At 40.9% G+C, this 27,302-nt stretch overlaps 1 protein-coding gene across 1 annotated transcript in view; it reads right to left on the bottom strand.

Annotated features, from left to right (window-relative positions):
* LOC115224373 (phosphatidylinositol 3,4,5-trisphosphate 3-phosphatase and dual-specificity protein phosphatase PTEN) overlaps positions 1-27,302 on the bottom strand; it is a 134,016-nt gene that overhangs the window by 36,781 nt on the left and 69,933 nt on the right. The window contains exon 2 of the mRNA XM_029795256.2: positions 22,697-22,781. Within this exon, the coding sequence (XP_029651116.1) occupies positions 22,697-22,781 (85 nt within the window). The remainder of the gene's footprint in view (positions 1-22,696; positions 22,782-27,302) is intronic.

Raw genomic sequence — 27,302 nt, 5'->3', positions numbered from 1 at the left:
AGAGAAAGAAAGAATGTTTCCATTTCCATGTGTGCATATTTTATGCATGCATATGCACTATCTGTACATGTGAACCCATGTGTATGCACATATATGTGCATATGCATGTACATCTAAATGTGTGCGTGTGTACACATGTGAATGCACACACGCACTGCATGCGTGTGTGCATCTGCATTTAGCACATGCTCGTATATTTGTGCACGTAACACTTGAACAAACAGGTCTTTACACTTTGTGAACTAATACACTGCCTGCCTAGCTCCCCCACCCCAAACGCCGCCCTATCAGCCCGACCCCCACCCAACATTGAAAAGTAGCTGACTAATGAAATCAGCTGGTTTCCTCACAGGTGTAGCTGGAGGGGGAGGGGAGCCCCAGAAAGGTAATATTTTTATGGTGGTGGAGGAGGGCGTGAGGAAAGGGCTCCCTTGTAAACTCCCCGGGGAGAGAACAAATAGCTATTCAAGTTTCCCCTGCCACTGCCTTGCCCCCTGCCGAGAAAGGAGCCAGGCAGGAGATGAGGGTGACGGCTGCGGAGTGGTAGCGGTGGCGGCGGGTGTTAAATTATCCTCTGAACTAATCAGTGACAAATCTTTACCAATTGTGTTACATTCTCTCCCTCCCTTCCTCCGCCCTCTCTCTCTCTCTCTCTCAAAAGCAACAACAACGAGAACAACAAGATGCCGACAAAAGTGACAGTGAAGCCTCTCCATCCAACCAGCCTGGGTCACTCAAACTTGCTTGAAACAACCACCAAAAATCTCCCCTCCCCATATCATACATGAAAAAAGGAAGGACACATTGAGATAATATGGTCTTAGCCACTCCTATATATTGGGATGGTCATGGTTGCAAAAGCTCCTGGCCATGGGTCAGCATGATCAAAGGCCAAAATGGCCACATGTTAGCTGAATATTTCCACAGTCACATCCACATGGCCACGTCTAAATAGTCCAGTCTCCAGTCCATCATGACCATGTGGTTGGAAAGCAAATTTTCTATCAGAGAGCCATACCTGAGTCTATAATGTGTAGAAAAAAAAACGAAAAAAAACAACACAGCATAAAGTGGGTGACCCATTACTTTGACCATCAGAGTTCATAACATTTTTTACAAAAAATATTTTCTACTTGCATTAAACCCTTTCGTTATCGAGTACAAATGTCTTGTTTTTGTAAGTTTTTAATTAAAATCTTCCACCAAACCTTAGTCACAATTTATGTTGCTTACACTAACTGAATGATAACTAAGTTATTTCACTAAATTCTTTGTTATATTTAAAATTAATTGAAGGAAACAGAGCATCACAACAGAAATATGGTAACAAAAGGGTTAACAAATGATTAATTTAACCCTTTCATTACCAACCCGGCTGAAACAGCTCTGGCTCTGAGTACAAATGTCTTGTTTTTGTAAGTTCTGAATTAAAATCTGCCACCAAACCTTAGTCACAATTTATGTTCCTAACACTAGCTGAATGATAACTGGACAAAATGCAAAGCAGCACTTTGTCCTTGCATTCTGAGTTCAAATTCCAGCAAAGTTAGCTTTGCCTTTCATTCTTTTGGGGGCCAATAAAATAAGTAGCTGTTGAGCACCAGGGTTGATGCTATCCCATTTATTCCTTTTCCCTGAAATTGCTGGCCTTGTGCCAAAATTTGAAATCAATATTATTAACTTAAATAATGATTAAAAGTAAAAAAAAGGCAACACCGTCGAGAAGAACTGGTTGTACGAAGTAAAAATTTAAAATCTTTTCCTCTCATTATCCACCACAATAAAAAAAAAAGCCACAAAGAAATCCATAAATATTATATAGGAGCTGGTGTTGCTTCCCAACCACATGGTTCTGGGTTCAGTCCCACCACATGGCACTTTGGACAAGGGTCTTCTATAGCAGAATGAATGGGATTTGGTAGACAGAAACTGAATGAAGCCTGTCGTGTGTGTGTGTATGTGTGTTTATGTCCCTGTAACTTGGCAGTTCAGCAAAAGTGACCGATAGGATAAGTAACAGGCTTTAAAAATGTTTAAAAAAAAAAAAATAATAATAAAAAATACTGGGGTTGATTTATTTGCATAAAAAATCCTTGAAGGCAGTGCCCCAGCATGGCCACAGTCTAATGACTGAAACAAGTATAAAAAAAAAGACAAAGAACAAAAGTGTAAATGAACAATACAAAAAAAATAAATAACAAATAAAAAGGAATAAATGAGTGGAAAAAAAAAACCTAACAAAAATACAAAAAAAAATTTTTTTTTAAAAAAAGGAAGAAAATAAAGGAAAAAAAAGCCCAGAAAGCAACAAAGTGTTCCTAATTGCCATCATGTTAAATGTTAGACAAATTTAGACTGTGTTGAACTTTAGAGGAAAACAGTTTCTTGAAGTGAGGAAAGCAGAAGGGGGGGGGGGACATTTAAACTAAATACAAAAAACAATAAAAAAACAATACTGGCAAAAAGGCAATTTAAGTCCAGTTACTGCTACCCTCTTACTTCCACAGCACCTCCAACCAACGAGGGAGGCCACCTCCGGAGGCTTCTCTCTCTCTCTCTGTGACGGCGCACACAGACTTGCTGGAAATATCAGCTGTCTTTTTACTTGATTCAGTAAACTGGACTGTGGCCATGCAGGAGCACTGCCTTCATGGGGTGGGGGGGGCTTAGCCCAGCACTTCTCAACCATCTTTTGCCTATGGACTCTTTTATTCTTTTACTTGTTTCGGTCATTTGACTGCGGTCAAACAATTCAAACCCCTGGACTTACTTTTTAAGCCCGGTACTTATTCTATCACTAAGTTACGAGGATGTAAACACACCAACACTGGCTGTCATGCAATGATTTTTTTTTTTGAGGGGGAGAACAAACGCACAAAGAGAGAGGCACATACACACACGTGATGGGCTTCATTCAGTTTCCGTCTACCAAATCTACCCACAAAGCTTTGGTCGGCCCAGGGCTATAGCAGAAGACACTTGCCCAAGGTGCCACGCAGTGGGACTGAACCCGGAACCATGTGGTTGGTAAGCAAGCTACTTACCACACACCCACTCCTGTGCCTATATTAAAATATTTGGGCCAGATTTGACCCTTTAGCATTCAGATTACTTTGCCAAATGAATTACATCTTCACATTTTATAAAATTAATCCTGTATTATCTCATAGCTTTGAGATTTTTTAGAATGACATTGCAGGGCTGGATCCGGCCAGCTTGAACATATAACTGGCAGAATATTTGGGCCTGATATGGTCAGTTTAAATGCTAAAGGGTTAAAAATTCCTATTTTGCTCCCCTCACATTAACTTGTGTAAGTTGAACTATGTAAAACATTAGGGAAAGAAACCTAGTCATGCCCTTCTATAAATTACATCTAAATTAAAATTTTTTTCATGGATCCTTAATGAGTGTGTGTGAATGAGGGTGAGTAACTGAGAATGAGGGTGAGTGACTGAGAATAAGTGAGAGTGCAAATGAATTTACTATTTTGCTTGCGTGACCCCCCACCCAATCTTATCTGGAATCCGAGGGGTCATATGGCCCCTGGTTAGGAACCACTGGTTTAGTCAGACCGATCGACCCCAGAACTTTTTTTTCATTAAATAAGTCTGGTGTTTATTGTATTGGTTCTCTTTTTGCTAAACTGCTAAATTATGGGGACATAAACAAACTGTCACAGGTTGTCAAGTAGTGGTGCAGGACAAACTCACATACACGCAATGAGATTCTTTCAGTTTCCATATTTCAAATCCACTCACAAGGCTTTGGTCAGCCTGAGGCTGTAGTAGAAGACACTTGCCCAAGGTGCCACATGGTAAGTGGGATTGAACCCTGTATCAAGTGATCGGGAAGCACACTTCTTACCACAGAGCCACGCCTGTATCATGTGGAAAAGATTCCCCCTCAACTCACTACAAAGTATTACTGCAACCATTGTCCATTCTCAGAAACGAACATATTGTGTAACGTGGCCCTTTCTGGGTGATTTGCACATGGGGATATGGAGTGGAATGGAAAAGAAAGACGCCTTCTTGACCCTACCCCTATATGCCGAGCGCTCGGAAAGCTGAAATGCATCTCATCATAACATCTGCTTGATCAGAACCAAGTTGTAGTTAGGTTATCTTGAATAATAATAATTATTTCAAATTTTGGCACAAGGCCAGCAACTTCAGGGAAGGGAGTAAGTCAATTATGACACCAGTGCTCATCTGGTACTAATTTTACTGATCCTGAAAGGATTAAAGGATAAGTCAACCTTGGCAGAATCTGAACTCCAAATGTAAAGACGAATGATATGCCGCTAAGCATTTTGCCCATTGCACTAACAATTCTTCCAGCTTGCTGCCTTAATATTAAAAATAATAATAAAAATAATAATAATCATAGTAACATAAATAAAATGTGACTTTTGTCCCAACCTGTATAATTCTCAATGGTAAGATTAAAGTTTCTGAAATGAATGGAGAAATTCAAGGGATTGTTTTGTTCCAATGGTGTAACCTCTGCCAAGTTAACAGGCGATGTGGGTTCAAGCCCTGCAGGTGAAAAGGTGTTTTTCGACCAAATATATTTACATGCTCTTAATTATAGCTTATGTGATGTACCTCAAGAGCCAATGTTCCTAAAATGAATAACACACACACACACACACACACACACACACACACACGAAGGGCCTTTTTTAAGTTTCCATCTACCAAATCCATTCACAAGGCTTTGGTCGGTTTTAGGTTATAAAAGAAGACACTTGCCCAAAGTGCCATGCAGTGGGGTTGAACCCAGAACCCTGTGGTTGGGAAACAAACATCTTACCATATGGCCACACCAGCACCTTCAACCTAAAATAGGCCTGACACACTGTCAGTTACAATAATGAGCATTCCAACTGTTGTCACCAACGGAACAGCCTGCTTGTGATATTAACCCGCAAGTGGCTGAGCACCCCACAGACATGCGTACCCTTAATGTAGTTCTCAGGGAGATTCAGCATGACACAGACTGTAATGCTGCTGGCTCACTGAACTATCGAGAAGGTGCTGAAAAATTCCTGGCTTTAAGGGTATCACAAATGGCCTGGTTGGAAGCCCAACATCCTGAGGTCTTTTACAGGGCTTAGACAAAACTGAAGGATTACTGCAATTAAATGTTTGAATCTAAGAGGGGAATAAGATCAATAAAATAATCAACTGATAATCCTGTATCCTCTTTTACCCAAAGCCAGGAACTTTTCAGCAGCCCTTTGTGTGTATGTGTATATACATACGAAAGGGTGCTGGAAAGTTCCTGGCCTTAAGGGTATCATGAAAGACTTGGCTGGAAGCCCAACGCTCCGAGTTCTTTTACAAGACTGGAGCAATGTGAAATAAAGTGTCTTGCTCAAGGACACAAGGCATCGCTGGGAATTGAACTCACGACCTTACAATCGTGAACTAAATACCCTAACCACTGAGTCAAGCACCATCACTTGCAACAGAGTAAGGACTCATAGCTGTCTTGAGTGCCAAGACTCACAACTGTCTGGAGTGCTGAAGACTCCTCGGACTAGTAACCTGGTTTCTATGGCGTGTAAGTGACCAAAACAACATTACCCCTGAATAGGGGTAATACCAGCTGAGTAGACTGGAACTACGTGAAATAAAGCACCTTGCTCAAGGATACAATGCTGGGAATTGAACTCAAGACCCTACGATTGTGAGCGGAATACACTAACTACTATGCTAGACACCTTCACTGAAACCTAAAATAAAAAGTTGGAAGTCAATCTCGGTTGTACTTGAACCCAGAATCTTAAGGTATGTGAGTAACATGCTGCAGGGTTTAGTAATGATGCTCTGCTCATTAAGCAATAATAATTATTACTAATTAAACTACGATGAACTTTAAGAGAGAATGTAATTCTTTCTAATTGGGTTATGTGTACACTAAGCACTCGAAAACGGTTTGAGTGGAAGGAGTTTTCTCAAGAATTTGGAAGGGTGTGTGTGTGTGTGAGAGAGAGAGAGAGGGAGAATGTGTGTGTGTGTGCATGTGTGTGTGAGAGAGAGCATGTGCATGAGTGTGTGAGGAAGAGAGCATGTGTGAGAGAATGAGTGGAGTGTAGGAGCATGTGGGTGTATGTGTGTGTGTGAGAGAAAGCACGTATGTGTGTATGTGTGTGAGAGAGCATGTGTGTGTGCGTATAAGAGCATGTGTGTGCATAAGAGAGCATGTGTGTGTGCGTAAGAGAGCATGTGTGTGTGCGTGTGAGAGAGCATGTGTGTGTGCGTGTGAGAGAGCATGTGTGTGTGTGAGAGAGCATGTGTGTGTGTGAGAGAGCATGTGTGTGTGTGAGAGAGCATGTGTGTGTGTGAGAGAGCATGTGTGTGTGTAAGAGAGCATGTGTGTGTGTGAGAGAGCATGTGTGTGTGTAAGAGAGCATGTGTGTGAAAGCATCTGTGTATTTGTGTGAGAGCATGTGTTATGAATGTCTAAGTGTGAGAGAGAGAGAGAGAGTGTGAGTGTGTGTGCGTGACTGCATGTGTATGAGTGTTTGAGGAGAGTGTGTTGCGTGTGTGCACACTAGAACTGATGTGAACATTTTTCTTTTCCTTTTCCAAACGAACAAGAGTGTGTTTGTGTGCGAGCGAGTTAACACAGGAGTGTGTTTGTGTGAAAACACAGGAGTGTGTTTGTGTGACAGTGCAAGTGTAGTTACTCTCTGAGTGTATTTGGACGAGCGTCCACCTGAAAACGTTCTGAGTGCAGATGTCTCTGCATGAAAGTGGAAAAAGGATATCTGTCCACATGAAAGTCTACATGGCTGTCTACATGTGTCCCATACTGTGCTGTCCTGAAGGCATGAGCATACAGGCAGTTACCCAGGGGCCTCATGGATTTAGGGGCTGCAATTTTGATCTGTGTATGTTGTGGCTTGCTGACAAATAAATACTATAGGGCCCAGTGCCTTGACTTGCCTGGGGACCTTATGGATTTAGGGGCTTCAGTCTGATCTATGTAATGGTTTGCTGTCAAATACTATAGGGCTCAGTTCATTGATTTTCCAAAGGGCCTCACGGATCTAGGGGTTCAATTCTGATCTTTGTATACTTTGGCTTGCTACCAATAAATACTATAGAGACCAGTGCATTGATTTGTGTGGGTGCCTCATGCATCTAGGGGCCCAATTCTGAGCTACGTATGCTGTGGCTTGCTGTCATTACTATAGGGCTCAGCGCACTGATTTGCCAAGGGGACCCATAATCCCACTAAGACAGCCTTGACTACATATGCATTTGTATGTGTTTGTGCAGGTATGGGTATTTATGTGGGGGTATGTGTATGTGTGTGTGTGCATGCATTTATGTGTGTTTGTCTAATACCTTTAAAAAGAATTCTTTCCCTATAGGCGCAACGCCTGGCATTTGTTGGAAGGGGCTAATTGATTAAATTGACCCGAGCGTCCAACAAATACTTATTCTATGAACCCTGAAAGGATGCAAAACAAGGTCGACTGCAGCAGAGTTTGAACTTGGAATGTAAAACCAGATGAAAAGCCACCTGCATTTTGTAGAAAGGGGTCACAATTCTGCCTGCTCCCTGCCCGTGTGCATAAAGTTTTAAATTGTTGCGAACCTGAGTGAATGTCTAAGTCTGTGTGTGAATAAGAGTCATCAATGATATAAGGTTGAGGGTTTCTTTAGCCCGTATAAGAGTGTGTGTCTGTGTGCGTGCGTACATAAGTGCGTGCGTGCACGAGTGTGCGCATGTGTGGCGTAATGATCAGAATCTGGGTCATCTTTCAGAACATACGAAGTTGGACCTCTCTCTATAACTAACATCCTGTGTTACACGAGTAAGGTCAGCATCTGGAACATACTTTTGCTTGTAAGAGCAGCCAAGCCAAAGAGGGGATAGGGGAGAGCCTTTACACAGTTGCTTGATCTGCTACAAACAACAGCCCGACACTCTCTCAAATCACACACGTGCACTGCAGCATCCTAAAAAGGAGATGAGCTCTTATACACTGAGGATAATGTAATCCTAGCTGAAGGCAGAGTGTGAGGGTTGTCCTAAGATGTAGTGGACCTCGCCCAGGGAAACAAAACAGATCCTGTCCTAAGATGAAGTGGTCAACTGGCAGAACCGTTAGCGCCCCGGGCGAAATGCTTAGCAGTATTTTGTCTGCTGTTATGTTCCGAGTTCAAATTCCGCCAAGGTCAACTTAGCATTTCATCCTTACGGGGTCGATGTAATCGATTTAATACATTTGTCTGTCCCCTCTATGTTTAGCCCTTGTGGGCAATAAAGTAATAAGTGGACCTTGTCCAGAGATACACAGCGGGCTCTGTTGTAGGATGTTGTGGGCCTTGTCCAGAGAAACAAGACAGGTCCTGCTGTAAGATATAGTGGGGCCTACCCACAGACAACTATTATCCAATAAGTAGCTAATCACGGCCACCCCCCACCCACATTTATCATTCTTCAGCTTGTTATTGGGTCATGACATTCTCCTCTTTCAAGAAGAGAATCACGAAAAAAATTTCAAGTGGACCAATATCATACCACCAAGATCAGATTTCTATCCTTGTACATACACTGACCTAAAAAAAAAAAACCGTCTCCAATCATGGCTATCACGATTGAGAATGATTTAGTAGGTTGTATCATGATTTGCTAATTAATGTAATTAATTGAAGTGCCTGTGTGGTCATGATCAGACAAAGAGGCATTCTTTTAGCCCTCTTATCCTTCATCTGACAGAACACAAAGTGTGTGTGTGTGAGAGAGAGAGAGAGAGAGAGATAGAGAAAGAGAGATATGCACTAACCCTGGGATAGTACTTGACTGACCATAAATAGATGAACTTAAAGGGTGTTTGAACATGGGTTGCAGAGGAGTGGAACAATGCGTTGTAATAGATGGGTTTTATGCACTTATACACACACAGACAAGTGGATTTTTTGAAATTTTCTGTTGCTTCCTTTTTTTTTTTCTTTCCTTCTATTATAGACATAAGGCCTGAAATTTGTATGGAAAGGGGCTAATGTCGTTCTAAAAAAAACAATTACATCGAAATCTCAAATCTGGGAGATAATGTAGGATTAATCCAAAACAATGTGAAGCAATAAGCATTTGATGCTGGGTAATCTGAATATTAAAGGGTTAACCCTTTTGTTACCAACCCAGCTGGAACTGCCTCTGGCCCTGTAGTACAAATGTCTTGTTTTCATAAGTTTGGGATTAAAATCTTCCACCAAACCTTAGTCACAATTTATGTTCCTAACACTAGCTGAATGATAACGAAGTTATTTCACTAAATTCTTTGTTACATCTAAAATTAATTGAATGAAACACAGAGCATCTCAAAATAAATACAGTAAAGAAAGGGTTAAAGCACATCTTGAAAACCACAGATTAAGGCAATGTCTTGGAGAAGGAAGCAAGAAACATTAAGGAATCTCCAGGCAGTTCAAGATTAAAGCATATTCTTTTAGTGAATCAGGTGAAAATTAAGGCACATTTTGGTGGATAATGGAATAAGATTAAAGCACACTTGCTAGAATTGGGCAAAAATTAAGGCAGATTTTGGAAGATTAAGGATTAAGATTAAAACATTGAAGGGAATTGGGTAGAATTTAGAGCACATTCTGGGGGATTAAAGATTAAGAGTAAAGGTTATAATTAAAGTACATTTTTAAGAGAATCATGTAGAGATTAAGGCACATATTGTGGGGGTAGCATCTCTCAAGAAAACAAAGGATAGCAAATTAAGGCACCACTGAAATGGGCCAGAAATGGGATACAAATTCAGGCGTCAGACTCAGAAGTGGTTTGTCTAAGGCGTGATGGATACGGTTTCCTTTGTCTGCACCCCCTCTCCCTCCCTGCCACCTGCCCTGTCCCCACCCCCAAACAACTACTATGGGGTGGGGACAGGGCAGGTGGCAGGGAGGGAGAGGGGGTGCAGAGAAAGGAAACTGCACCCTCTCCCCTCTCCCCACCCACCCAGGATTGTTCTTCGTAGCCCAGCTGCTTTGTAGGCAGAGTTAAGGGCACAGATTGGTTGTAAACAAAACAATAAAGGAAATTAAAAAAAAAAAAAAAAGGGGCCCCCAGTTACATAGAGCAAGTAATCAGCAAGTGGGTGGATCCCTGACACAAATTCCAAGCGATATAGAATAACATGGGGGTGTGTGGGGTGGGGGTGGGGGGTGAAGAAGGGTCGGAGTGTGCAGTGTAACAGGGGTGGTGGTGGTGGTGGTGGAAGAGGAGAGAAAGGAAGAAAAGTGTGTCAGGAGCAGAAGTAGGGCACACTGTGTGTGTGTGTGTGTGTGTGTGTGTGGAGGATGGGAAGCAGGCAGGCCCAGTAAGGTGGGGAGGTCATGGTAGGAACAGTTACAAGATTTGCTGGAGAAATCAAAGCTGAATTCCTCAAGAGGAGTGTGTGTATGCGTACCTGTGTGTGTGCATGAGAGTCAGCGTGTGTGTGCATGCCTGCATGTTAATTTCTGCATGTGTGTGTGTGTGTGTGCGCACGAGAAGTCTACATGTGCCAGTGTGTGTGTCTGCATATGCACTTGTGTTTAAACCTAGACATGTGTATATATGTGTATGTACATGCATGAATGGTGTATATACATGCTGTGTGTGTGTGTGTGTGTGTGTATATATATATATAATATATATATATATATATATAAATAAACATACAAACACACACACACATGTATGTATATAACATGTACGCGTGCAGTGGAAGTGTGCAAGTATTTCATATTTCTGCATATAACTTTGCACATTTTAATATGTTCTTTTCTACTCTAGGCACAAGGCCCAAAATTTTGGGGGAGAGGGCTAGTTGATAAGATCTACCCCAGTACGCAACTAGTACTTAATTTATTGACCCCGAGAGGATGAAAAGCAAAGTTGACCTTTGCAGAATTTGAACTCAGAACGTAAAGACAGACGAAATGCTGCTAAGCATTTCGTCCGACGTGATAACATTTCCGCCAGCTAGCTGCCTTATATTCTTTTCTACTCTAAGCCCAAGGCCTGAAATTTTGGGGGGAGGGGGACAGTCAGGTCGACCCCCAGTACGCAACTGGTACCTAATTTATCGACCCTGAAAGGATGAAAGGCAAAAGTTGACCTTGGCAGAATTGAATTGTGTCCCTGTTTGGGGAAGTTGACAATATTTTCACCATCTTTACGGAAGCATTTTTGTTAAAATGCCTTCGATAGAAGAAAGTCCAAAAATGAATTTCACTGCAGCCGTACACTTCTATACAAGAGGGAGGAGAAGATCCAATTGATCGAAATTGCAAGAGACGGGCCTACAATTCCAGTCTGTTATATATTTTGAGTATTGTTATCACTAGCGATATAACTTTTTATCTTGTATTTTATGTGTAGATGTATATATATAGATGTACATGTTAATATGTACATATATATATATACACATATATACATGCATAATATATCTACCCATACACACATACGCACACACACACACACACACACACATACATAGGGGCAGGTGTGGCTGTGTGGTAACAAACTACATTCCAAACACATGGTCCTGGGTTCAGTCCCACTGTGTGGTGACTTGGCATGTGTCTTCTGCTGTAGCCTCAGACCAACAAAAGCCTTCTCAGTGGATTTTGCACATATATACAGGCATACATATATATATATATATACATGCATACGTACATATTCGGCATAAACACTCTACCACAACAACTAATAACTGTTGGGAACACTTTCAAACCTTACATTCGAACCGGAATCTCAACACCCGAGTTTTCCATCTGAAGTTAATCTCTCTCATGGAGCTCATACAAAAAGGGCAAGTCTTTGGGCCCATACAATGTGACATGTACACAATCGAGTGGCAAAAAAGGGGCCTTCCACATGCTCATATCCTGCTTTGGCTCTCAGTGAAGATCAATTCCAATGACATCGACAAGATAATCTCTGCAGAGCTTCCTGATCCAGCTTTAGACAAAGAACTATACGAAATAGTTAAAGCAAACATGGTACATGGTCCATGTGGGCGTGGATTCAACATAAACTCACCATGCTTGAAGGACAGCATATGTTCAAAAAGATTTCCAAGGAGGTTCCTACAAGAAACTCAGACAGGAGCTGATGGGTATCCATCATACAGACGCAGAAAACCAGAAGACGGAGGTTTCACAGCAACTATCGGACAGCACAATATTGATAATAGATGGATTGTTCCATACTGCCCACTCCTGTCAAAGACTTTCAATGCCCACATCAACGTTGAGTTTTGCAACTCTGTTAAATCCATCAAGTACGTTTGCAATTATGTAAACAAGGGTTCTGACGCTGCAATGTTTGGACTTCAACAAGAATACTGCCAGGATGAGGTGACGCATTATCATGTGGGACGGTACATAAGTAGCAACGAGGCTTTCTGGCGCATCTTTGGCTTTCCAAATCACCAACGACACCCCGCCATTCAACAGCTTGCAGTGCACCCGGAAAATGGTCAAAGAGTGTACTTCACCGATGCTAATGCTTCTCTGTTGGCAGAGGAACCAAGGGATAGCACACTCACTGCATTCTTCAAGCTTTGTCAAGTGGATCCATTCACTCAAACCTTGCTGTATCCACAGATTCCATCGTACTACACTTGGAATGGAAAAATATGTGCCCCACGGAAAGCAGGTCAAAATGTTCATGGATACCCTGGCATTAAGTTTCACACTTGCCTTGGGCGAGTATACACAGTGCAGCCCACTCAACAAGAGTGCTTCTACCTTCGTCTACTACTGCATGAGGTCAGAAGGCTAACGTCTTTCCAGGCCCTAAAAACCGCTCATGGACATGTCTGCACAACATACAGAGAAGCCTGCTATCGACAAGGTCTGTTAGAAGATGGTGCACAATGGGATGCAACTTTAGGAGAGGCTGCTTTATCACAATCACCTAAAAGTCTCAGGGCACTATTTGCAGCATTACTACAGGCATGCGAACTGTGTGATCCGGCCACTCTATGGCTCAAATATAGAGACAACCTGGCTGAAGACTTTCAGCGCCAAGCTCAACTGCTCTGTCCTGACATGGAGGGTATCAGCAATGAAATCTGTAACAAAACACTCATTGACATTGAAGACAGAATTGCTAAACTGGGTGGAAATGAATTGTCAACGTATGGCCTGCCACAAGCATTCAGGTCAGGGTCAAATAGCCTTCCCACTGCTGTCATTCGTGAAACAACCTACGACACTCAAGCGCTTTCAAAGTACATTGTTGAAAATGAGCCTAAACTACTTCCGGACCAGCTGCAGGCCTACAGAACTATTCTTAACAGTGTACGCCAACGCGAGGGACGACTCTTCTTCCTCGATGCTCCTGGAGGGACAGGAAAAACATTTATTACAAAGCTTCTCCTTGCAGAAGTTAGGCAGCATCAGGACATTGCAGTAGCTGTAGCCTCCTCTGGCATTGCAGCTACTTTGTTACCCGGTGGCAGGACAGCACACTCAACTTTTAAACCCCCTCTCAATTTAGCAGCATCCGAAATGCCTTGATGCACAAATATTTTCTAAAGAAGTCCTAGAAGTTCCTGAGCATGGATTTGTGTAGGTAAAGTGCTGCACAGAATTGAACCCACTTCATAGTGCAATAAAACCAACGGCACAAGAGAAGCAGAGACAACCAGAAACCAACTACATTTCAGGTTTTCTTTCCTTCTCTTAGAAGGAAGTTCTAGCTACAACTAAGGGCCTTTCGCTCCCAGTCAGTCACATACTAATTAACCCTTAGCTAGGACCCTAACAGGTGCTACTACTAAGGGTCAGAGTAGATCTGGGAAGAACAGTGGCTAAGAGTGGGGTTCCACACTCCTCAAAAGCCTGGAACTCTCACAACTGCAGCCTCACTACAAATGAAGTTTAAACTCAAACACAGGACATACATGCACATTCACACATATATATATATATATATATATATATGAGTGGCTGGTGGTAAGTAGCTTGCTACGAACCACATGGTTCCGGGTTCAGTCCCACTGCGTGGCATCTTGGGCAAGTGTCTTCTGCTATAGCCCCCCCGGCCGACCAATGCCTTGTGAGTGGATTTGGTAGACGAAAACTGAAAGAAGCCTGTCGTATATATGTATATTATATATATAAGTGTGTGTGTATATGTTTGTGTGCCTGTGTTTGTCCCCCTAGCATTGCTTGACAACGATGCTGGTGTGTTTACGTCCCCGTCAATTAGCGGTTCGGCAAAAGACCGATAGAATAAGTACTGGGCTTACAAAGAATAAGTCCCGGGTTGATTTGCTCGACTAAAGGCGGTGTTCCAGCATGGCCGCAGTCAAATGACTGAAACAAGTAAAAGAGTAAAAGAGTATATACACACATATATATGCACACACATGTATGCATACACAGAGACCATATTTCTGTCTATATATGATCTGGGAAGAACAGTGGCTAAGAGTGGGGTTCCACACTCCTCAAAAGCCTGGAACTCTCACAACTGCAGCCTCACTACAAATGAAGTTTAAACTCAAACACAGGACATACATGCACATTCACACATATATATATATATATATATGAGTGGCTGTGTGGTAAGTAGCTTGCTAACGAACCACATGGTTCCGGGTTCAGTCCCACTGCGTGGCATCTTGGGCAAGTGTCTTCTGCTATAGCCCCGGGCCGACCAATGCCTTGTGAGTGGATTTGGTAGACGAAAACTGAAAGAAGCCTGTCGTATATATGTATATATATATATAAGTGTGTGTGTATATGTTTGTGTGCCTGTGTTTGTCCCCCTAGCATTGCTTGACAACCGATGCTGGTGTGTTTACGTCCCCGTCAATTAGCGGTTCGGCAAAAGACCGATAGAATAAGTACTGGGCTTACAAAGAATAAGTCCCGGGGTTGATTTGCTCGACTAAAGGCGGTGCTCCAGCATGGCCGCAGTCAAATGACTGAAACAAGTAAAAGAGTAAAAGAGTATATACACATATATATATGCACACACATGTATGCATACACAGAGACCATATTTCTGTCTATATATGTATGTGTGTGTGTGTATCTGTGCATGTGTGTGTGCGTGTGTGTGTGTATAGGGGAGAAAGAAAAAATGCTCAACCTAAAAATTAAAATAAAATCCGAGGAGGTTCCTACCTCCTCCTCCACCACCAGTCATAGCACCATTTATCTTCCTCATCAGCATCATCATCGTTGGCCATGTTAATTACCACATCACCCCATCCCAAAGTAATCTGACCCCGTGGCATAGTTTCCAAAGTATGGTTGTGGTTTTAGTGAGTTTCTTCGTTAATGTCACTTTGCAACATAATGAGACTAGATTTCTCTGGTGTAAATATCATTGGACAATTTTCACTGACATATGATAGCCAGCCATCACCATTATTATTATTATCATCATCATCATCATCACTAATAAATGGCAAGTGTGCATGCACATACAAAATTACACACACACACACACACTACTTTCCAAGAGCACGTTGAGGGTGGATGGGGGCAAGGGACTGGCATCAAAGCACTTATGCGACCACATTACTTAACTTGGACTAACATGATAAAAGTATAACATTTCAAGAACACACACCATAAAAAAAAAAAAAAATACAGAAAGAAAATGATAGTCATAATAATAATAATGATAATAATAATAATAATGATAATAACAATAATAATAGTAATTCTATTTCTTTACTACCAACAAGGGGCTACACACAAAGGGGACAAACAGATTAAGTTGATTACATCGACCCCAGTGCGTAACTGGTACTTATTTAATCGACCCCGAAAGGACGAAAGGCAAAGTCGACCTCGGCGGAATTTGAACTCAGAATGTAGCGGCAGACGAAGTACCGCTAAGCATTTCGCCCGGCGTGCTAACGTTTCTGCCAACTCGCCGCCTTAAATGACGTCACATTTTTGGTACATGGCTAGCAATTTTTTTTAGGAAATGGAGATTATTTAGAATATTTAGAGCATTGACCCCCCCGAAAGGATGAGAGGCAAAGACGCCCTCGGTAGAATTTGAACTCAGAAATGTAGCGACAGATGAAATACCGCTAGGCATTCTGCCCGGCGTGCTAACGTTTCTGCCAGCTTGCCACCTTCATAATAATAATCATCATCATCCATTCTACTAAGGCCTGAAATCTGGGGAGAGAACCAGTCAGTTACATCGACACCCCAGTATTTCACTGGTACTTAATTTATCGATCCTAAAAGGATGAAAGGCAATAATAATAATAACAATTCTTTCCCCTAAAAAGGGCAAAGCCTAAAGTTTTGTAGGGAGGGGACAAGTTGATTACATCAAACCCCAATGTTTCACTGGTACTTAATTTATCGACTCTGAAAGGATGAAAGGCTGAGTCAACCTTGGCAGAAACGTAAGCACACCGGGCGAAATGCTCAGCAGTTTTCATCTGTCTTTACGTTCTGAGTTCAAATTCCGCCAAGGTCGACTTTGCTTTTCATCCTTTCGGGGTCGATAAATAAAGTACCAGTTACGCACTGGGTCGATGTAATCGACTTAATCCATTTGTCTGTCCTTGTTTGTCCCCTCTATGTTTAGCCCCTGGTGGGCAATAAAGAAATAAGAATGTAACGACTGATGAAATTACCGCTAAGCATTTTGCCCACCATTGTAACAATTCTGCCAGTTGGCCATCTTAATGATAATAATAAGAGCACTCAGAGGACGCAAACCTCCGCCAAGGCAACTCCAACTTCCTCTCAACAAATTAGTGAGAAAAGATTCTTAAAATGAGAATATCTGAAATAAACTCGACTGCTCTCACAAATGAGAATACTAAAAATGAACCCAACCGCTTTCAATCATTAAGTAAAAAAAAACAAAAAAACAGGAAAAATAATCCAGAATCGTTGTCTGGTACTGGATCAATTGCCAAATCTAATCAGTTTGTGCCAGTCATGAGGCCAAACATCCCTGAAAGTTTCATCTGAATCCATCCTGTGGTTCTTGAGATATTTTGTTCATGGACAAACAAACAAATGCGACTGAAAACAATACTTCTGCCTTCACTAAGGCGGGGGTAATAATCCTTTCAGCTATAGGCACAAGGCTTGAAATTTTTTGGGGAAGGGGATAGTTGACCCCTAGTGCTCAACTGGTACCTATTTTATCGGCCTTGAAGGGATGAAATGCAAAGTCGACCGCAGCAGAATTTGAACTCAGAACGTAAAGACGCAGGAAATGCTAAGCATTTTGCCTGGCATTCTTTTATTAGTTTCAGTCATTTGGCTGTGGCCATGCTGGAGCACCACCTTTAGTTGAACAAACCGGCCCCAAGACTTATTCTTTCTAAGCCTGGTACTTATTCTATAGGTCTCTTTTGCTGAACTGCTAAGTTACGGGGACGTAAACACACCAACATCGGTTGTCAAGCAATGGTGGTAGGGGGGACAAACACACACACACACACACACACACACACACACATGTATATATGACGAGCTTCTTTCAGTTTCCGTGTACCAAATCCATTCACAAGGCTTTGGTTGGCCCAGGGCTATAGTAGAAGACACTTGCCCATGGTTCCATGCAAGTGATTCTGTCAGTTTGTTGCCTTAATAATAATACAAGGCCGACAATTCCAAGGGGAAAGGAAGTCGATTACATCAGCCCCAGTAGTTTTACTTATTTTATTGACCCCAAAAAGATGAAAGGCAAAGTCAACCTCAATGGAATTTGAACTCAGAACGTAAAGACTGCTAAGCATTTTGCCCTGCATGCAATAATAACAAGGCCCGAAATTTGGGGTGGTGGGGGCAGTCAATTAGATTGACCCCCAGTACACAACAGGTACATAATTTATCGACCCTGAAAGGATGAAAGGCAAAGTCAACCTTGGTGGAATTTGAACTAGGAACATAAAGACAGACAAAATACCTATTTCTTTATTACCACAAGGGGCTAAACACAGAGAGGACAAACAAGGACAGACAAACAGATTAAGTCGATTATATCGACCCCAGTACATAACTGGTACTTAATTTATCGACCACGAAAGGATGAAAAGCAAAGTTGACCTCGGAGAAATTTGAACTCAGAACGTAACGGCAGACGAAAAACTGCTGAGCATTTCGCCAAGCGTGCTAACGATTCTGCCAACTCGCCGCCATAATTAATAATAATAATAATAATAATGGCATATGATTTAAGTATAAGACTAATGATATTGAGGGGATGGGGTCAGTTAACACAATCAACCCCCAGCCCCAGTACCTGACTGCACAGTGGTGCTGAACCCGAGAGAACATGGTTACAAAGTAGGCTTCTTAACCAGATAGCCCACTGCCTGTGCATTAGATAGATAGACAGATAGATAGATAGAAGCAGTAAGGGTCAGATGGGAAATGCTGCTCCAGTGTAAGTTCTAAATAGAAGATATAAAGAAAGGTTTTGTCTGCTTCACCTATCCTCACTTCAATCACCCCCTCCACCCCACCCATCTTCATTTCTCCTGCTCTGTGTCATCATCTCTCTCCTCCGCCCACAACCACCTCCTATCACAGTAACACGAGCATGTGTATAAGGGCTTTACATATATATATATATATATATAATATATATATATTATATATATAATATATATATATATATATGATATATATATATATATAATATATATATATGATATATATATATATATTGATATATATATATATATATATATATATATATATGATATATGTGCTTGCATAAATACATTTGCACGAGTATATAAGTGGTTGGCACGAACATACATGCGCTTGTATATCTATCTGAGCATGTGCGTGCATGCGCAAGTGTAAAAGTATGTACTTAAGTTTGCATGTTTGGATATGTGCTTGGAAGTGGCCATGTGTTTGTGTGTACACATGCACACACACACATGCATGCATGCCAGCTTGTGTACTGTGTATGCATAAGTGTGTGTGTGTGTGTATGTATTTATATATATATATATATGTATATATACACACACACACATATATACACACACATATATACACACACACATACATACACACACACATACAGACACACACATACAGACACACACACATACAGACACACACACATACAGACACACACACACACACAGACACACACACACACACAGACACACACACACACACATACAGACACACACACACACATATATATATATATATACACACACACACACATACATATATAATATTCACATATATATTTGCATGTATGCCTGCATGTGTACATATATATTTGTATCGTGTATGTATGTATGTATGTCAAACTACGTGAGAGAGAGAGAGAGAGAGAGAGAGAGAGAAAGGGTGCGTGAGAGATGTAGACATCAGAGATAGTTCAAGGCAGAAGGCAGATCCGAACAAAGACACAGTATGTTGAAAATAGAAGGGTGAAGCAGGTTATCTGATGGATGTGATGATAGCAGCAGTAGTAGTAGTAGTAGTAGTAGTAATGGTGGTGGTTGTGATATTGGTTGTCATAGTGGTGGTGATAGTGTTGGTGGCAAAATGGCAGCCATTCTGGTTGTGATTGTGGCAATGGTGATGACAATAGTGGTAATTAAAGGCAGCGAGTTGGCAGAAACGTTAGCACGCCGAGCGAATTGCATAGCGGTATTTCGTCTGAGTTCAAATTCCGCCGAGGACGACTTTGCCTTTCATCCTTTCGGGGTCGATTAAATAAGTACCTGTTATGCACTGGGGTCGATATAATCGACTTAATCCATTTGTCTGTCCTTGTTTGTCCCCTCTGTGTTTAGCCCCTTGTGGGTAGTAAAGAAATAGGTATTTCGTCTGCTACTACGTTCTGAGTTCAAATTCCGCCGAGGTCGACATGGCCAGTACCGGTGGCACATAAACTGTACTCATGCTAGTGACACATAAAAAGCAAAGCACCTGGTACCCTGTAGAGGGGTTGGTGTTAAGATGGACATCCAGCTGTAGAAACCAAGCTGAAAGAGACTGGAGCCTGGTGCGGCTCTCTGGTTTATCAGATCCAGTCAAATCATCTAACCCATGCCAGCATGGAAAACAGATGCTAAACAACTATTATTATTATTATTATTACTATTATTATTATTATTATTATTATTATTATTGAGTGAGAGAGCAGTGCATGCCATCAAAGTGACACTGGGGTAAAATATACGAAGCCCAGTATACCCATCATGACTACCCGTCTGATAAGGGTACATCAGGCACATGCATCACAACCATGCGCGACATGGTGATCTCATATCAAGATAAACAGCGCATGACCTTGCAGGTGGGGCCCAGTTAGAATTTTCTTATGGTCAAGTAGCCCATCCTGCTCAAAAGCTCCCTGAATAAGGATCATTTAAGGATGTTGAACGAAACACCCATGTTTCCAGAGGTGAATTATTCAAACCCCAAAGAATCCCTCAACACTTCCTGGCCTTTCAACAGAGTTTGTTTTGTTGCAAGGGTTGCAGTGAGGGTCCTTTACATTCTCCGACTCCCAGACAAAGAGCTTTTTCAGTAATTTTAACATTTCAACAGCCCCAGCCTCATTCCTTTGAGCCAGAAGTGTCATACTTCACCTCATCTTTCACTCACCATTCTCAGACGCCACTATCATCATCATCGCCATTGTTGTTGCTGTCAATGCCAAAAGGGGCCCTTAACAGTTCAAACCTTACTGCAGCTGTTGTGGATGTTGAGCAGTCCCCAAATCAACCCAGATCAATCAGTTGTGATTGATCCCATATTCCTCTACCATCCCCAGCCCTATACAAAGCACTGCATCCTTGCTTGCTAAAGTTGACAAATATGACTCAAGGGAAACTTAGCTGCTATTTCTAGCAAACCGAATGACCACCACAGAGACCTCCCCCACCCCTTGCCAGCTCATCATTTATCATTAAGAAATCTGTTTATTTTCTTTTCCTTTGGTTTTTGTCTTGTTTGGTTTGGTTGGCTTCATTCATTAAGTTGTTTGCATCAAAAACCTGCTAATAACGTCATGATGCCAGGCTCCTCTTCTGACAACATGGAATTCTCAGTCACCAATCACCATGACAACCAGTTGCCAAGTAGACGATATAGATTTTAAAAATAGGTTTTTCAATTTAAAAACCACTCACTATATCACATACAATTACTACAAAACTGTACAGTACGGGTGGTAGTGATGTCAAACAAATGGGCAAAAGACCTTGAGCCTAAGACTTATAAACCATAAAAGGGCCTTGCAGCAGTTACTGTAATTCTACCCCCTAACCTCTTTCTCCGCTCTTCAGGTGTGAGGGGAAATTGCTAGGGAGCTGAGCAAATGACCCTATGCACACAAGTTTTAAAAAAAGGGGTCTGCCACGGCCGCTATGCTTCCTTAGTGAGGATGCCAAACCTGTGGACATATGCATGCATGGCCCCAAGTTCAAAACCCTTTCAATCAGTGCCTATGCTTCACTCTCACTTGAACCCTTTAATGCTCAGATTACTCTGCCAAAGGTAACACTTGTTTGTTCATGCTTTGAATTAATCATGCGTTCATCGTGCATTATATAATAACTTTGAAATTCTATTCTAGGGTACAGGTGAGGGGCCAGATTGAACCAAAAGTCGTAGAATACTCGGGCCGGACATGGATGCTTTAACCCTTTAGTATTCATATTACTTTGTCAAATCTGATGAATATTTATTCACATTCATTATTTGCATTATTTACAGTTGACAGATATTTGTCCTCATCTTGTTTGTTGTTAACACAACATTTCAGCTGATATACCCTCCAGCCTTCATCAGGTGTCTTGGGGTAATTTTGAACCTGGGTTCTCATTCCTAAGGCATTTTTCCGATATTGTTGTTGTTGTTGTTATTATTATTATTATTATTATTATTTAAGTCACTGCCTGGAATCAGGCATATGGCGTAGTGGTTAAGAGCACAGGCTACTAACCCCAAGATTCCGAGTTCGATTCAAGGTAGTGACCTGAATAATAATGATAATATCATCAAAAAATACCTTAGGAATGAGAACCCAGGTTCGAAATTTCCCCCAAAACAGCTGAAATGTTGTGTTAACAACAAACAAGATGAGAGACAAATATCCATCGAATGTAAATAATGTACATAATTCCTCATCTCTTAAATATAGAACTGTATTTATTGACATTGTTTTGAATTAATCAAACATTGTCTCAAAGTTTTAAGATTTCAATGATGTGATTGTTTACTTGTAGCATGATATTCTAGGTAAGGTGTGAGAGGCTGGATCTGGCTCTATTTTGATGGGTTGGATTTGGCTGGTTTAAGTGCTCAAGATTTAAACCTTGAGCACTGAGATTAACTGCCAAATGTAAAGCTTATCCATTCACATAGTTTTGAATCAATTGTGCATTAATTATCTTGCAGCTTTGAGATTTCATTGGTGTGATTGTTTATTTGTAGAATGACATTGCTGAGTAGGTGTGAGAAGCTGGATCTGGCCTGGTTTGAACATAAAACAAGAATATTTGAGCCTGATTTTTTTTTTTTTTTGATTTAGAGGTGATCACTTCCGGTTTGGAAACAATCGGGGTTGGTCCTGAAGGGTTTTGGAACCGAGGGTCCCAGCACTTTGGTATTGCACCTGTAGGATACATAAATTACATGCACTGCATAGACAAGAGAAAAGAAATTGGGTCACTTACTTGACAACATCATCAATATTATTGCGGTAAACTCCCTCTAACTTGTCAGCAGGGAAGCCCATAGCAATGATGTTTGGACATATATCTGAGAGAACTGTTAAGGAAATGTTTGGTCTGTTTGATATCTATATATACATATAGATGCATTGTATACATATAGTAGATCAATGGAACAAAATTGCAACAAAAAACAAAAGAACAGAAGAAATAAAAGACTTTTGTGGCATAAATCAAAGCAAAACAATCACAACAACAATAATAATAATGGTTTTGAATTTTGCCACAAGGGCAGCCATTTTGGAGGAGGTCGGGATGAGTCGATTACATCGACCCAAGTGTTCAGCTGGTACTTAATTTATTGATCCTGAAAGGATGAAAGGTAAAGTCGACCTTGGTGGAATTTGAACTCAGAATGTAGTGATGGGCGAAATACCGCTAAGTATTTTTAACTCTTTCAAAATAAAGGTGGCATTCTAACCAAAATAGGTCCGAACCATATTTTGTTATCTTCAGAAGGAAGCAAAGTTGGCCATGACAGTATTTGAGCTCAGGATGTCAAGAGAGAGAGAGACACATGACTAAACACTGCAAGGTGTTGTATGCATCACTCTATTAAAGGAAAAAGGTAAAATTCTAATGATCTGGACAGTCAGAGGTCAGTCTGTCTGTATGTCTACCCCCCCCTCGCATCTTTGAGTTCTTTGGATTTGTTGGAAGGATTAGATTAAGCAACATGCATCAGTTTTATTGCTTTCATCCATTCAAAGGTTCCAATTCTCTGCCCGATGATGGCAGGTGGCGCTGTTCTTAAGCTAGCCAATGTTTGATCCACTGTCCACAGGAATCTGAGGTTATCTTGGTGTATGTATGCCTGTGAGTGTGTGCATGCCTGCATGCATGCGCATACATACACATGCACAAAAGCAACTGTAATCTGCTAAGTCAGCTGATTCCAACATGTGGGTCACTTCATTGATCTGAAACAATTGAAGCGGAAAAATAATTGACAGAGAAACTAAAACATTGATAATTGTTCGTTTTTTTCCTTTCTTCTTTTTACTTGTTTCAGTCATTAAACTTTGGCCATGCTGGGGCACCACTTTGAAGAATCTTTAGTCAAATCTTTTACTAATTTTCTTTAAAACCAGGTATTTATTCTATCAGACTCTTTTGCCTAACAGCTAAAGTATGTGGACATAAACACACCGACACTGGATGGCAAAGCAGTGATGAGGGACAAAGACGTGTGCACACACACACACACACACACACACACATACAAATATATTTATATATGTCTTTTCCTTCTAACTACAGTCGTTTTTGAAATTTTGATTTAAGGATTTCTTCGCTCTCACATAATATGATTTTAAACCGATCATCATTGATTAGAAAAAAAACCCCGTTAGTTAAAAGAACCAATGGAAAGAAACCAATTTCAAATGTCTATCTGTCAATGTAAATTGTATATTTTATACATATAAATTTTATTTTGTTCCATTCTCAATCTAAAGTGTCTGATGAGCAGAAACATGAAACTCTGAGCAGCAGCTTTTTATGATATTTCGGTGATGTTTTTGCAGCTTTAATAATGTATGTGCATGTGTGTGTGTGTGTGTATATATATATATATATATATATATATATTATATATATATATATATACATACATACACATAAGGCTTCTTACAGTTTCCATCTACTGAATCCACTCACAAAGCATTGGCCAGCCTGAGGCTATATAGTAGAAAACCACTAACCCAAGGTGCAATGCGGGGGGACTGAACCAGGGATCCTGTACCTTAAATGTATCAGTAATCAATAAAACAAATTTCACTATCAAAAATTAGGAAAACGATTTGATAAAAAAAAAAAATGTGTGGAGAATGGAAAACAAGTTTATCAGGGAAGGTCAAAGAAGGAGTCATCTGCATGGTTGAAATTACAGTCAAATCTCCCTCAGCACTGTCTTAGAAAAGAGCATATCAGATAATACAGTCCATGGTTCCCTACTACATAAAAAAAAAAAAAAAAATGACAGGATGGTCATGGTTGGACTCCTTTTGAACACAGACCTGCCAGTCAACTTATTCGGAGACAACCTGGTGTTAAAAACAACAGCCGGCACACCCTTACCACGCGTATTCGTTTTATACAGTAACGATAATGCAACTTTGGGTCACTGAAGTGTGACGACATCAAAAGACATTGGAGCAATAATGGTGGTGATGATGATGGTGATAGTAATGATGCAAAATCAATCAATCAATTAGGATCAAGTACAAGCAGCTAATCAAGTCACCTGACAGGTAGTTAAACTGAATACATTTGATCTGCAAAACTGGAAAAAAAAAAATGCAATTTGTTTCCTCGTTAGCTAAAACAGGTGGGGGGGGGGCTGAGTGGTAAAGTGGCTCACATTGCAACCTAGTGGTTTCAGGTTCGGTCCCATTCTGCGTCACCTTGGGCAAGTGCCCCAGGTTGATCAAAGCCTTCTGAGTGGATTTAGTAGATAGAAACTGAAAGGAAGCCTATATATGTGTGTGTGTCTGTGTGTGTCTGTGTGTGTGCGTGCGTGTGTATCTTTGCCCCCGACCACTTGACAACTTAAACAAAAAGAGATCGACAGACTGTTTGACTAGACCCTTCAAGGCAGTGCAGTGCCCCAGCATGGCCACAGTTCAATGACTGGAACAAGAGGTCATAGAAAAAACAAAATTTATGGTTCACTGCATGTAGTAATTAACTTTCATTTATTTATCAATTATATATTCATTTAGAAAGCCAACTCTCTCTTCACAATAGCCAAACCAACCAATATGACCGTGTGCTACATGGTTGTGCAACCTGCTAGAAATAGCAGCAAAAACAAACCTGCCTCAAATATGGCCATAAGCAGAGTTGTATGGTTAAGAAAGGGTTTGTTTTGATGCTGTCAAGAAGGCATGTGGCTAAGTGACTAGGGTATTTACCTTACAAACACACCTGTGTGTATGTATGTATCTATATATATATATATATATATATATATATATGGTGTTATGAGCATTTATAGAACATGTACCCTACAGAAACTCAACAAAGATGAAGAGAAGGTGTCAAAAAGTTTTTAAAAAACATCTTGCTTCCTAGCTACATGGTTTCGGGTTCAGTCCCACTGCATGGCGCTTTGGGTAGGTGTCTTCCACTATAGCCCCGAGTTGACCGAAGCTTTGTGATTGAATTCGGTAGGCGGGAGTTACTGCCGTGTGTGTATGTGTGTGTATAGCTGCTCAGTGCCTCTCCGAAAGAGAGAGAGGGGATCTCTTCTCCATCTTTGTTTACTGAGTTTCTATAGGATACGTGTTTTATAAATGCTCATAACACACCTTATGCTTGTAACATTTTCATATTTAAAAAAAATACTTACAACAGTAAGCAACCAATGTAATATGAAAAACCTTTATTCGAAATCGAACCCCACAAAGTAAAGGACGAAATAGAACTCAACCGTTTTTCTCATATATATATATACACACACACATATACACCTATATATATATGTCTACACAGACACCCTTATATAAACACATACATATCTACACATATACACCTCCCTCTCTCTCTTTATATATATATATATATATATGCATAAATACATATACAAACACACACACCTGTATATAAAGACATACACATCTATGCACACATATATATACATACACACACCTCTCTCTCTCTCTCTCTATATATATATATATATATATATATATATTATATATATATACACACACACACCTATAAATAGATATATAAACACATACACATCTAAACACAACCAAACATTTAAAAAAGAAATCATTTGCTTATTTTTAATTCAAGTTTATATATAACTGAGAAAATCCAAAATAAAGCAACTCAGATTTAAATCCCACCGCACCCTCCCCCCCTGTCCCTATCAGGAATGAAAGCTTGGCCTGTCTGCCAGGGTTCCACCCACCCTTAACCAACCTACCCCTATACACGCACACACCCCTATCTACTGTTAGTTGCCAATGAAAGCCTGCTGTTGTTTAAGGGAATGACAGATTATGCGGAGAGGTGGAGAGGTGAGGGCAAATGATTTCAAGATAGGACAGTCTGGGTGTTTATTCTGTAACCTTTGAGGAACTTAGATGTGGCTGAGGGTTCAGGAGAGCGTTTCTGGGAAGATTCCTGACTATGGCTCGGCGGGTAGGTGGAGGAGGGGGGACCGGGGGGTGGGGGGTTTGTGTCTTGTGCCTTGTGCCTTGGTGTGTCATATTAGAGTATTCGGAGGGGTGGTAGGGTGGGGTGCTTTTTTTGTTTGTTTTTTTTTTTGTTTCTTTTATCTTGTTTTTGGCACCGAATTGAACTTATGTGAATCACCAAAGTTTGGAATGAAAATACTCTTCCCTGCCAAGAAAAAGCCCCAGACATTCATAAACAGAAGGATGATGTGAATACGAAAGATGAAGGCAATCAAGATGAAGACAGCGACACATATATACACGTGTGTGTGTGTGTGGAGGCACAATGGCCCAGTGGTTAGGGCAGCAGACTCACGGTCATAGGATCGCGGTTTCGATTCCCAGACCAGGTGTTGTGA

Source organism: Octopus sinensis, linkage group LG25 (genome assembly GCF_006345805.1).
Source record: "Octopus sinensis linkage group LG25, ASM634580v1, whole genome shotgun sequence".
Lineage (NCBI taxonomy): Eukaryota > Metazoa > Mollusca > Cephalopoda > Octopoda > Octopodidae > Octopus > Octopus sinensis.
This window is presented reverse-complemented; position numbering and strand designations above follow the sequence as displayed.